At 37.4% G+C, this 14,443-nt stretch overlaps 1 protein-coding gene and 1 pseudogene across 1 annotated transcript in view; both read right to left on the bottom strand.

Moving 5' to 3' along the window:
- Positions 1 to 8,940: 8,940 nt before the first annotated feature.
- SVEP1 (sushi, von Willebrand factor type A, EGF and pentraxin domain containing 1) overlaps positions 8,941 to 14,443 on the bottom strand; it is a 182,160-nt gene continuing 176,657 nt past the window's right edge. Inside the window, exon 48 of the mRNA XM_068553702.1 lies at positions 8,941 to 9,469. Coding sequence (XP_068409803.1) covers positions 9,448 to 9,469 — 22 coding nt within the window. The 3' untranslated portion in view covers positions 8,941 to 9,447. The remainder of the gene's footprint in view (positions 9,470 to 14,443) is intronic.
- On the bottom strand, positions 14,252 to 14,351 carry LOC137771109 (U6 spliceosomal RNA; annotated as a pseudogene).

The raw sequence follows: 14,443 nt of genomic DNA, 5'->3' as shown, positions 1-14,443 counted from the left end.
GCAAGCTGGGCAGTGACTTAAGACCAAGATCATGAACTATTTTGATAGGGATAAAAAGGTCTGTGGGGTGTGTGTATGTGTGTGTGTAATACAGCTTCCAGATATATCTCACCTGTTGCTTCTCCTTCTGAATCTTAACACTTCTTTCACACCCACACCCACAAACACCCTGCCTGTTCTACTCATTGGCATTGTTGACTAGAAGGAATCTTGGAATGAGAAAGGGCAGAGCTCATTCTCCTCATGTCCTATATAAGTTGACCTTGGGGTGGAGGCAGAGGGGTTTAGAACAAAGTCAACAGCATCTGAGGACTCAGAACAAGTGGTGATGATGATGGTGGGGTGAGGGGAGAACAAGGAGTAGAGGAAAGTGACTCAGGTAAAGGAAATGGCTTGTGCAAAGGCTTCAAGATGAGCCCACGGATATTCAGAGAGCTGAAAGCCATTCGTCATGAGGTCCTCTCAATGTTGCAGTTATGACTTATGGAACATTTCGGGCTGTCCTTTAAACACAGCCTGGAGTTATTTGATGGGACACTTAGAAAAACCAAGGCTGCTTTGCGATTAGGAACATTTCGTTTTGCAAACCTCAGAAACGTAGGCTGTAATAATAAAGGACCATAGTCAATAAAGCTTACTAAGGGCTGAGAATGCCAGCCATATTCTAGCTAAGGTTTGTTTTCTAGAAAGTGTGCTGTGGTTGGTTACTCTGAACCTTACCCTTGGACTTCAGGTGTTAGGCAGTAATTTCTAGATCTTGTAGGCATTGCTTCCCTCCCTCAGTTTTCTTAAGTGTAAAGAGGGAGCTTTGCAGAATTAGCTGAGATGGGCTGGGGAGGGGCTGAGAAGAGGAGGGACACTGATATTTATCCAGCCATTGCTAAATGCTAGGCATCCACATGACTTTCAATACTCACAACTTTATGAGACAATGTAGGAGAAAATACATTTTAAATTACAAAGCACAATACAAACTATAAGGTGTGCAAAAACAGTTTGGAAATATTTCCCCTTTGTATATTTCATAGATTCTCAATAAAGGATTCAGATTCTTTTGAAGAATGTGGTATAATTGAGAAATGCATATGGGTGGTTTCTGCTACTTTTTTTGTGGTCCTCACGTTACTCCATTATTTCAGGTTTTTCTAGTTTGTCAGTTAGTCTTTATTACCCTTGCTGATTGAATACACTTTAACTTAGAGAAGTATAAACAAGCTTGAACACTCTGCTGGGAAAGTAAAATATCCAGTGGACATAATGAAAGGAAGAATCTTAATGATTTAGGAGGGCAAGGATCAGGTGTGTAATTAGACAAGTCAGGACTCGTGTGGGTGGAGCGAACACACTAGAAAGTGGTTTCTATGAGGAGTGGGTGTGATCAGCATTTCCTCTGAAGAGAAGGGGACAGCAGTCTGTACCGTAACGCTTACAGACATCACAACAGCCTTGGTCTATGTGTGTCTATTTAAAGCAGCTTGGCCGCGTGCACAAACTTTAACAGCCCAGAAGTATTCCACCAAGGATCATATATTTTAAGTGACTTTGCCTGCTGATTACTGTGGCTGGAATATGTAGCTGTAGACCAGCTGAAGACATGTGGACCTTACAATATGTTTGCAGCTTTTTTATTATTTTCAAAACAGTGCATTTCTTTCAGGCTCCATCCAATGCGACACTTTGGGCCCAGGTGACCTTGAATGGCTGGTTGATAAGATAATTAGGGGAAAAAGGTCTGAAGTTACTGTCACTACTTTTAGGTCAGAGTTAGGAGAGAATCATGAGTAATTAGGTATAATCCCTTCAAACAAAAAAGTACTGAGGCTGCTAGGTTGGTTGTTAAGGAAGCATAAGAAAGTAATTCTGATGTAACCTGGCTGGTAAATTTCAGGTATTCTAAGTGTCCTGCTCTTATGTTCACTGGAGCATAAAGCACAAGGATATACTGTATAAATACACTGAGAATTTCAATAATTAATTTAGGTTCCTTAAGTTGATCATCAGCAAATATTTTCCTTTGGTGTATACAAGTAGCTCACGATTGATATTTCCTCTTGGTAACGGTTTCCACTGTTATGTTAAACTATTAATCATCTTGATCTGAACTCTTCTCTAAAGATTCCTGAAGGAGTGTTTAAACAAAATTATATGGAGGCACAATCTTTAAACATGCCAATGCATATGCCAGATTAATTAGGGTAAACAGAAAGATGATATACTCATTCATGTGGGGCTTTTACTTCAACTCATTTTTACAAATTTAAGGTTATTTTGTATGAATATGAAAGTATATTTATGAATGTAAAACTAATATATTTTCATTGAAAATTGTCAGAAATAAAGGGAAAATTTGGATGAGATAAAAATCACCCATAGTTCCATGTCTTAGGGAAAATCATTATTAACAAAGTTAGGTAAATCTCTTTCTATGCATATTGCATATGCATTTCTAGGCAATTAAGAGCACATTATAAATACATTTTATATACTGTTTTCCACTGAACATTATGCCATAATGATTTTTTCTGTTATTAAAACTCTTTGTAAATGTAATATTTAATGGCTTCATAATATTTAACCCTATGAATTCCATAACCAATACCATGAATTCCACAACGAATTCCAGGATTTTTCATCATACAATTTGTTGCTGATTTTTAATATTAAAAATGCTGTGATAATTACCTTTGTGCATAAATATTTGCCCCAGGTTAGATTTTTTTTTTTTTTTTAAATGAGATTGTGTTTCGGGCAAGGAATTACTGAAGTAAAAGGCATGCGTTCACATTTAAAAATTTTTCAAGTTGCCAGTTGTTTGGAAGAAAGGTTGTACTAGTTTATACTCCCTACAAACGTTCAAGAAAATGGTTTTATCTAGTAGCCAGCTGCATATAGTCATTAAAACAAACACTACCATCACTGCTACCACCACTACCAAAACCCCGCCAAGTGGGTAGGTGAAAAATTTACATCATTTCTTTTATCATTAGTGAAACTGCTCATTTTCTACCCATATTTCTCCTCTAGTGAGTTGTCTGTTCATATCTCTGCCCAAAATAAAATGTTTTCTTATGGCTGTTAAATCATGATATTTTAGAATATTATTATTTTGTCATGCATGATTCTGCTTGGTTTTACAATGCAGTTTGTGTTAAATTTTTTTTTTAAATAAATTTATTTATTTATGGGCCTTTGTTGCTGCACGCGGGCTTTCTCTAGTTGCTGCAAGCGGGGGCTACTCTTCGTTGCGGTGCGCGGGCTTCTCAATGGGTGGCTTTTCTTGTCGTGGAGCACTGGCTCTAGGCGTGCGGGCTTCAGTAGTTGTGGCATATGGGCTCAGTAGTTGTGGCTAGCGGGCTCTAGAGCACAGGCTCAGTATTTGTGGCGCACGGGCTTAGTTGCTCCGCGGTATGTGGGATCTTCCCGGACCAGGGCTCGAACCCGTGTCTGCTGCATTGGCAGGCAGATTCTTAACCACTGTGCCACCACGGAAGCCCTGTGTTAAATTTCAACTTGTGAGAGAAGCTTCCACATTTTTGTACTTAAATATATTTCTTTTGTGGGTCCTTTAAAATTTTATTAAAAAAAATTTAAAGTGTATACGTCAGTGGTTTTTAGCATACAATTTATAAAGTCGTGCAACTATCACCACTATCAAATTGTAGAATACTTCATCAGTCCTGTACCTATTAGCAATTACTCTTCATTCTCTCCTCTCTCATCTTCTGTCTCTATAGATTTGCCTATTCTGGGCATTTCATATAGATGGAAGCATATAATACATGGCTTTTTGTGTCTGGCTTCTTTCACTTAGCATAATGTTTTCAAGGTTCCCAAGGTTCACGTCAGTCTTTGTTTTTTTTGTCTCCTTTTGACCCTGTTTGGTTTTGCTACATCCTTTGTCTTTTTTGAGGAACCACAGGAACTTAAAATCTATTTGGCCATAGTACACCTTAACCCACTGGCTGTAGTTAATTTGCCATTCAGCTTCTGCTGCTTCTTACATCAGAGCATTAAGCATGATGGGTATTTGTTTGAAAAGGAAAAGCTTTACGACAGTAGAGAAGTACCCTTCTAGTCTGAGTTTTAGAGATTTTATTAAGAATAGATATTAAATTTTTCTGAAAGCTCTTCCTACATCTACTGAAATGATCATATGGCTTTTAGTACTTGACATTCCTATGATATACAGTAGGAGTTGGACAATTTTTTCATTCTTGTGGTAAAAAACCATGGATTGTCATGGATTGTTGAATTTGTTTGTATCTGTTATCATTAACTATTTTATGTTTGCCACATGGATATTCCAAAGTTGAGAATAAGTGTTTGAATACAGTGAAAACACAGATATTTGGGGCCAGCATATCTGAGTTTTAATTTAAGTTCCAATATTCATAATCCTGTGACCTTGGGCATTTTCCTTCTCATCCTCACTTTGCATTATTTTTGTAGATTTTCAATCATATGAGTATGGAAAATTTTATATCCTGCTTTTTTCCTCACTTAACTTTACACCACATACATTTTCCATGTTACTGCATTATCTTTTTGAAGGCTGGTATAATATATGATTTAGAAATGTGCTTGAGGTGGCGTAGTTTAGAGTTCTTTATTGTTGGACCTTTCATCCATGTCCACATTTTCACCAATAATAACGTTGTGATGAAATTTATTATGTCTAAAACTTGTGTATATTAGCTCAAAGCATATAAAAATACTTTTAGGGATATAGATCATCATAGTGCTTTCTAAAATTATTATACCAATTTACACTCTCACTGACGATATATAAAATTTCCTATTTTACTGCATACTTTCCAGCATTGTTTATTAACATTAAAAGAAAGTCACTGCTGGAGCTTCCCTGGTGGTGCAGTGGTTGAGAGTCTGCCTGCCAATGCAGGGGACACGGGTTCGAGCCCTGGTCTGGGAGGATCCCACATGCCGCGGAGCAACTGGGCCCGTGAGCCACAACTACTGAGCCTGCGCGTCTGGAGCCTGTGCTCCGCAACAAGAGAGGCCGCGGTGGTGAGAGGCCCGCGCACCGCGATGAAGATTGGCCCCCGCTTGCCACAACTAGAGAAAGCCCTAGCACAGAAACGAAGACCCAACACAGCCATAAATAAATAAATAAAAATTTAAAAAAAAAAAAAAAGTCACTGCTAATCTGGTAAACAAAATGTTTTCTCCCTATTTGTGAGGTTGTACTTTTTCTCACACAAATATGAATATATGGCATTTCTTTGGTGAGTCGTCTGTGTTCTGGAGTTCCATAAGTTTTTTTTTCAATTTATATAATAAAGACATTATAATAAAAATATTCGTACTTGGTCTGTCATAAAAATTTTTCTTTCCATTTTGTATATCTTCTTTTTTTTTTTGGCTGCGCGGCTTGTGGGATCTTAGCTCCTCATTGATCAAACCCACACTCTTGGCAGTGAAAGTGCAGAGTCCTAACCACTGGACCACCAGGGAATTCCCTATCTTTCCATTTTGATTATGATCTTCTGAATGACAGCCCAAACTTTCTATTTATGCTATCAAATCTGTTTATTATTCCTACTGTAATTTCTCTGTAACGTCTAGGTTTAGAAGGTTCTTTTTTTTATTTTTTGATACATTTATTTATTTATTTATTTATGGTTGCATTGGATCTTTGCTGCTGCGTGCAGGCTTTCCCTAGTTGCGGCGAGCGTGGGCTACTCTTCGTTGAGGTGCGTGGGCCTCTCATTGCGGTGGCCTCGCTTGTTGCGGAGCACGGGCTGTAGGCATGCGGGCTTCAGCAGTCGTGGCACGTGGGCTCAGTAGTTGTGGCTCACGGGCTCTAGAGAGCAGGCTCAGTAGTTGTGGTGCACAGGCTTAGTTGTTCTGTGGCACGTGGGATCCTCCCAGACCAGGGCTCAAACCCGTGTCCCCTGCATTGGCAGGCGGATTCCCAACCACTGCACCACCAGGGAAGTCCTTAGAAGGTTCTTTTAAGCCTTTAAATTTTTGAGAAAAATTAATTCTAAAAACCATCTTATGGTTTTAATATCAATATTTAACCCCCCAATCCACCTTGAATTTATTTTTATGTGGTGAGAATACAAATTAAAAGATTTTCAAATTTTTACCAATTGTCTAATGCCAGTCACTCTCTTACTTTCTAATATTTTACAACAAAAATTCCACTGGTTGTTGATGTTTTCTTCATGACTTCTGAGTTTTTAAGTAGAATATTTAAATTTGTAGGTACAGACTTCCATACTGATGCTTTCCTGTTTCTTGATCCAGCATGCACTATTTTAATTACTGCAGCTTTTTATTATGCTTTGATTTTTAGTAAAGATGGTCCTTTTCATTATTTTTCTTTAAAATATTTTAATTTTCCATTTTTCTTCTTCTTAATGAACATTAGAGTAAATAATTTGGTCATGTTCCCCCCCAAAATCCAATATATTAAGGGTGATTGGAATTACATTACGACTATAATTTCATTTGGGAAAAATCAACATCTTTAAGACATGCTGTTCTCTCATCCAGGAGATGGCATGCTTCTCATTATTTTAGCATTTATAAATGTTTATAGATACAATTTTATAACATTCTTCCTTGAGGTCACATAGATTTCTTACTTATATATGTATATATATTGTGAATAGGATCTTTTTCACTGTACTTTCTATTTATAAATGACAAGCAGAAAAAACTATTTTTCTATCTTGTAACCATCCAGTTTACGAGACTGAGTGTTTCTAATAGATTTTCATGCCTTTGGTTTTTATCTTATAAGGTATATCTTCGTGTTTTCTGCCAAAATGAAAATTGTGACTCTTAATTTTCTCCTTTTTATACCCTTTATTTATAAATTTATGTATTATTACTTTGGCTAGAACTCACAGAATAATGTTCAAGATCAATGGGGATAGCCTTTCTGCTTTGTTTCTGGTTTAAAGGGAAGCATTTAATGGTTCACTACAGAACTGGTTATAGTTGGTTTGAAACAGATATGCTTTAGTAATGCTGGACAAACACCCTTATTTCTTTTTTTAGAAATTTAAGAATTCACTATGAATATATTTAGTACTGGAGATTTAAAAAATAACATTGTTCTGTAAATTAGTACAGCCACTATGGAAAACAGTATGGAGGTTCCTCAAAAAACTAAAAACAGAGTTGCCATCTGATCCAGCAATCCCATTCCTGGGCATATATCTGGAAAAAACTATAATTCAAAAAGATACATGCACCTCTATGCTCATAGCAGCCTATTTATAATAGCCAAGACCTGGGAACAACCTAAATATCCATCAACAGATGAATGGATAAAGAAGATGTGGTATATGTACAATGGAATACTACTCAGCCATAAAAAAGAATGAAATAATGCCACTGCAGCAACACGGATGAACCTAGAGATTATCATACTTATCATACTAATTGAAGTAAGTCAGACAAAGAAAGACAAATATCATATATCACTTATATGCAAAATCTAAAATATGACACAAATGAACAGAAACAGACTCACTGACATAGCGAACAGACTTGTGGTTGCCAAAGGGGAGGGGGGGGTAGGGGAGGGATGGATTGGGAGTTTGGGTTAACAGATGCAAACTATTATATATAGAATGGATAAACAACAAGGTCCTACTGTATAGCACAGGGAACTATATTCAATATCCTGTAATAACCCACAATGGAAAAGAATATGAGAAAGAATATATACGTATATATGTATACATATATATAAAACTGAATCACTTTGCTGTGCAGCAGAAATTTGCACAAGACTGTAAATCAACTATACTTCAATAAAATTAAAAAAAATTCTTCAACTACTTTTAGTATTACTTCCCTGTGAATCACATTTCTAGATATGTAGAACCTCATATCATTTGCAAACCCCACTCGTATGGTGCTTTACTTCCTTATTCTGTCTGCATAATGCAACTAATTTGACTTACTGTGCGGTATAGATCTTTTAATCTATTCAAAGTAACCCAATACAAATTCTACATAGTAGGTACACTTTCAGAACTGTGTTTTGTTTTCAATTGCAGTAGCTTTTCCTAGCTAAAAATGTCTGGTACCATCTTTCTTTTTATTATTTAGATTTTGAGTTTTATTTTATAGTTTTATGATTATAAATGACAAAAATCAACATAATTTGGAAGTTGATGGGGTATAAATTAAATAAAAGGAATACTCATAAGCGTGGAAGATTGGTCAAAAGTGTGAATGTCAGAAGAAAGAAGGAAGAGGAGTCAATGGCTGAGGGAAGTGAAGGCGGTGAAGAGAACCACTCGGACAATCAAGGTCTTTTTCATTGTTCCTGTGTTTCTTCAGAGTGCTACAGTGTGCCCCGTGCCCTGTGTGGAAGCAGTTCTCCCAGAGGATGGAGGTGAGTTGATTGGGATTTTCCTACTTGAAAGAAAATCTAGTGTTCTGGCTTTTTTTCCCCCCCGGACGCCTGAGGAAGTCTTTATCCTGGTAGAAGGATAGTGATGGAGTTAGGGGAAGCATTGGAGTCTGACGAGCAGCTCAGCTCTGCCTTGGGCAAAGTCCATTCTTTCTTTGCAGGTGGAGCCAGGAGCACAGGTCTGGGAATTTTCCTCATTTGCCTTTTTCCTTCCCTTTCCCTGTTCTTTTATTCCAATCTCCTTTCTCCCAAAGCAGTGAGTTGTGGGATTATGACCCAGAAATGGGCTGTCTGTTAATCTTCCAGTACTTGCATTTCTTATTCCAGCTGTGAGAAGGAAGGGGAGCACTTTATTTTGTGAACCATGGTCATTATGCTTTCTTCCCCCATCCACTAAGTTGATGCCTATAGCTTTCCAAATGTTGGTGAAGGAATTAGCCAGGCTGCCCTCAGCACCAGGACAGCATCTTGTGTGGAGGGTAGCAGGTCCAATAGTTACTTTCCGATTAAATAAAAGGAAACCTTTACTGTTACACATATGGTAGAGAAGATGGAAATAGCATGAAGGGGTCTCCTTTATTGTAATTTCTCAGTACACTGCGTGGAATTCCATAACATGCTAGTGGCATAGATCATGAATCCTCTTCATTATTCCCGGGCCACCTCACAAAATGGCACTATCCAGCAAAACATTATTTAGTAGCAAAATATATTTTAATTGAAAAATCATTTTAAGTAACTGAATAAAAATGTGTATCAGGAACTTTCCCCGTAGACAGGAGAATATGTACATTTTGTGAGAGTGCAGCAGCATCTATTTAATATATTTTTATATAGAAAATACAGGCATATTTAAAAAAAGAAAGTATGTCACAAGAAATAACAAAATATAACACAAAATAAAAAGGTAAACCAAAAGTAACAAGTTGACTAAAACAAGACAAGACCCAGCACCGTGTTGGAATGTCTTTGCGTAAATTCTGGGACGTCCAGGACTGCCAGGAAGAGATGATCCTGCATTTTAGGAGAGCTGGTTGGTTGTGCAGTGGTTAAAAGCCGGTCCTCCTTTTCCTGGAACAAAAAAAAAAAAAAAAAAGAGATTCAACAGAAAAGACTGAATTGAAGGGGGAACAGCGATTTGGGGGCTGATTAAAATGCAATTGAAAGTCTCAGATACCTGGGCATCATCTGTGATGCTGTTTGGATGGATGGGGGCCATTCCTTGAGAAAACAAAGGGACATGGAGAAAAAGCGCTAACATATGAAAAGATGTGAGAATCAGCACACTGGAGTTTTAGTCCTGGCTCTGTCACTAGTTTCCTGTTTGATAATCCGCTCATCTGTACAATGAGGGGTTTGGACTTGGTGAACCTGAAGGTCTCTTACAGCGTGAACCATCTGTGGGGTTTTTTTTTTGTTTGTTAATAAATTTTAAAATTTATTTTTGGCTGCGTTGGGTCTTCATTGCTGTGCACGGGCTTTCTCTAGTTGCGGCGAGCGGGGTCTACTCTTCGTTGCGGTGCACGGGCTTCTCATTGCGGTGTCTTCTCTTGTTGCAGAGCATGGGCTCTAGGAGCGCGGGCTTCAGTACTTGTGGTGTGCGGGCTTCAGTAGTTGTGGCACGCGGGCTCAGTAGTTGTGGCTCGTGGGCTCTGGAGCGCAGGCTCAGTAGTTGTGGCGCACGGGCTTAGTTGCTCTGCGGCATGTGGGATCTTCCCGGACCAGGGCTCGAAGCCGTGTCCCCTGAATTGGCAGGTGGATTCGTAACCACTGCGCCACCAGGGAAGCCCCCGTCTATGGTTTTTATTTATGGCATTTGTTTAGGATTCATTTTCTGCACACAAAGATCAGAGGAAACAGTCTCTTCCTTAAGGATTGAGCTATCTGGGAAGAATACTGGGTCAGTCTTATTCATCATCAGAGAAGGATGCAGGTTGAGGGATTTAATGAATGCCACAGGGTGTTTCTCCACCAGCTGTCACAGATGCCCAGAAACTGCTCTGTCAACCAGCATTCATTGAGCATCAATTTTTGTGCCTATACTAAGCATGAGGGAGACAATCTTTAAGGCACTCAATCTCGTGGGAGAGAAGGAAATAAATATTATTTGTAAACATTTATCATTTTGATTTTTCAGAAAAGCTTTCTCCCCGTCCCATTTCAGGGAATTATACTCCACTGTTCTTTCTTCAGTGAGTTGCCAGTCTCTTCTGCCCTTTACCCAAAGGTATGGTAAAAGTTTTAGCAAAATGACTTTTCACGTTAGTATAACATGACCTAACCTAGGATCACCATTGACTGATCGATCCATGGTGGGCCCTTGAATCAATCTGGACTCGTGAGTTCTTCTCCTGGAATTTTAAACTGGGTCAGCACACTATTTCTGTAGATACTGGAGTGTGACAGGTAAAATGTGGGCTCTATAAGCAGTTCTGTCCTTCCATGCGAACTGAAAAGCAGAGGAAAGCACTCTGCAGCAAGAGAACATGGAGAAGATGCTGGAGAGAGGAGGTGAGACGGGAGGTGAGAGACTTCAGATGGCTTTCAAGAACTCAGTCTGGTTGTCTTGATGCTGAGCCAACCCACATCCTCCGGTTCCATACAGGATCCCATTATTGTGATAACAGATTCCTTTCTTTGCTTAAGCCAGTTAGAGTTGCAGTAAGAGAGTCCTAGCTAATTCAGGTCTCCTAGAAAAATCCATCACAGCATGAGGATGGGCAGGGGGGCTGCTGAGGCCTCTGGGTTGACCTTTCCTTGAATGTGGGAAATGCCTCTAAGGTGAATTTGCCATCATTTTTTTGGATTCCATTATCAACCTTCTGCGTAAAAAAAAATCTAGAAGACTGTGTTATCTTTATTAATAGACAGTATTTTAACATAAGCTGATAACTACCCTTCCCCTGGTCAAGAAAAAGCTCCTTTGACCCTTGAACAATGTCAGGGTTAGGGGCGCTGACCCTCTCAGCAGTCAAAAATTGGTGTACAACTTTACATTTGGTCAGTCCTCTGTTGTGTGGCTCTGTATCCACAGAGTCAACCAGATCGTGTGTACTGTCCTATGGATTTACTGCAAAAAATCTACATACAGGTAAACAAATCCATGTTGTTCAAGGGTCAACTGTATTTTGATATTAGGGAATCACGCAAACTTTGAGTTTCCTTTTCTTATCTGTAAAATGAAGTAGTTGAAACATTAAGTCTAAAATTATCAGAATTAACATTATCTAAAATTATCAGAATGTTACAAATACTTCTTGTTCCTTTTTGAGTCACTGTCGTTCTTACTCCTTTTATTTTTTCTCTCTCTCTCTCTCTTCTATTCTTTGCTCTCTTTTTTTCCCAGCAATTCTCTCCAGTTTGACTCTCAAGTTCTTTCGACTCTGCTCTCAGGTAAAATGATCATCTTTATCTTGGAAACGTCTAAATATACTTGTACAATCCAAATTTGTTCTTTGGGGTTCAGTTTTTTTTCTCTCTGCAGAGGTGGCATATATTTGAGGTGATATGAAGAAATTCATGGGCATGAGATTTTTTTTTTTTTGTTAATTAAGTTTGTATTTAGATAGATTTTTGTCTTTGCAAGTTGACTTTGATATTCCAATCGAAATGAAATAAAAGGAAATGGAAAAATAAAAGCTCTTTTCAGTTAACTTTTAAAAATCAATATGGAAATATCCATTTGTTTTTAATGATTCCTGTAAGTAAATATACAAAATACAAATCTAAGTGATGTAATACAATGATGTATATTAAAAGTTTTAAAATAGAGCTGGTGATGTTCCAACATTGCGATATTTGTGAGGACAATGTTTTAATATTGAAAATATTTTGGCAATGGTATGACGCAATATGTAATCAGAATGGTATGTTACTGGCATAAAAACAGATACGTAGATCAATGAAGCAGAATAGAGAACCCAGAAATAAATCCACACATATATGGTCAGTTAACTTATGACAAAAGAGCCAAGAATATACAATGGGGAAAGGACAGTCTCTTCGATGAATGGTACTGGGAAAACTGGACAGCCACGTGCAAAAGGATGAAAGTAGACCATTATCTGACACCATACACAAAAATCAACTCAAAATGAATTAAAGATTTGAATGTAAGACTTGAAACCTTAAAACTCCTAGAAGAAAACATAGGTGGTAGGCTCCTTGACGTCAGCCTTGGCATGATTTTTTTTGGGTTTGACACCAAAAACAAAGGCAACAGAAGCAAAAATAAACAAGTGGGACTACATCCAACTAAAAAGATTTTGCACAGCATAGAAAAGCATCAGCAAAATGAAAAGTCAATCTACTGAACGGGAGAAAATATTTGCCAACCATGTATCTTGTAAGGGGTTAACATCCAAAAAATATAAAGAACTCATACAACTCAAAAGCAAAAAAAACTCCATCTGATTAAAGAATGGGCAGAGGATCCAAACAGACATTTTTCCATAGAAGACATACAGAAGGCCAACAGGTAGGTACATGAAAAGATGCTCAACACCACTAATCATCGGGAAACACAAATTAAAACTACAATTAGACACCATCTCACACCTATTAGAATGGCTATTATCAAAAAGACAAGAAATAACAAGCATTGTTGAGGAGGTAGAGAAAAGGAAACCCTTGTGCACTATTGGTGGGAATGTAAATTGGTACAGCCACTGTAGAAAACAGTATGGAGGTTCCTCAAAAAACTTAAAATAAAACTACCATATGATCCTGCAGTTCCACTTCTGGGTATTTAACTGAAGAAAACAAAAACACTAACTCTAAAAGATATCTGCACCCCCATGTTCATTTCAGCATTATTTACAATAGCCAAGACATGGAAACAACCTAAGTGTCCATCAATGGATAAATGGATAAAGAAAATATGTGTGTGTGCACACACACACACACACACACACACACACACACACCACAATGGAATATTATTAAGCCATAAAAAGAATGAAATCTTGCCAACTCTGACAACACGGATGGACCTTGAGGGCATTATGCTAAGTGAAATGAGTCAAAGAAAGACAAATACCGTATGATCTCGCTTGTATGTAGAATTTACAACCAAAACCCAAACCAAACTTATAGATACACAGAACAGGTGGGTGGTCGCCAGAGGTAGCGGTGGGGGTAGTGGGTGAGCAAAATGGGTGAAAAGAGTCAAAAGGTACAAACTTCCAGTTATAAAATAAATGTCATGCGGGTGTAATGTATAACATGGCAATTATAATTAATAATGCTGTATAGCACATTTGATGTTGCTAAGACAGTAGATCTTAAAGGTTCTCATCACAAGAAAAAAATTTTATAACTACGTACATGGACTTACATAGTTAACTAGACTTATTGTGGTGTTCACTGTGCAATATATACATACAAGTATTGAATCACTATGTTGTACTAATATACTAAACTAATATAAAGCTGTATGTCCACCTCAATAAAAAAGTTTAAATTATTATTATTTTTTAAAAATTATTTCAAACTATTTCTCCTTTGATTTATTTTTGTGATAATCTTTTCTCAACTATGAAATTTACCTGGTTAGAAATGAGAAACCAATTGCTAGAACATATTTTTACATAAATTTTCTTGTAGTCCATTAAATACTGACTATATATACCGTAAAAAATATGAAACAAAAATTTTGACTTTAAAAACAAACATTCCTTATCATCAATGTCAATTCTATTTTTTATTATAAACAGGAATAGAAATGAACATCAATAAAACATATTGAGTTTGTTATTTATTTGCATCCTTGCATACGAAGGGTGCAATCTTCTGTTCAAGAAGGCAGTTAATTTATTTGTTTAATTAACCCTTTTTTCTTTTTTTTTAATGTGGAAAAATATGGAACACTTCACAAATTTGCAAGTCCTCCTTAGGCAGGGGCTACGCTAATCTTCTCTGTGTTGTTCCAATTTTAGTATATGTGCTGTAGCACATATGTGTTTTTCAGAAATCATTGTTTTATTTGTCAATCCTTAACTAATACTTCTTCCTTTGGCTTTAGTTCAAATTTAGGGAATATCTCAA

Source organism: Eschrichtius robustus, chromosome 10 (assembly GCF_028021215.1).
Source record: "Eschrichtius robustus isolate mEscRob2 chromosome 10, mEscRob2.pri, whole genome shotgun sequence".
NCBI lineage: Eukaryota > Metazoa > Chordata > Mammalia > Artiodactyla > Eschrichtiidae > Eschrichtius > Eschrichtius robustus.
The sequence above is the reverse complement of the archived record's forward strand: the minus strand, read 5'-3'. Positions and strand labels throughout refer to the sequence as shown.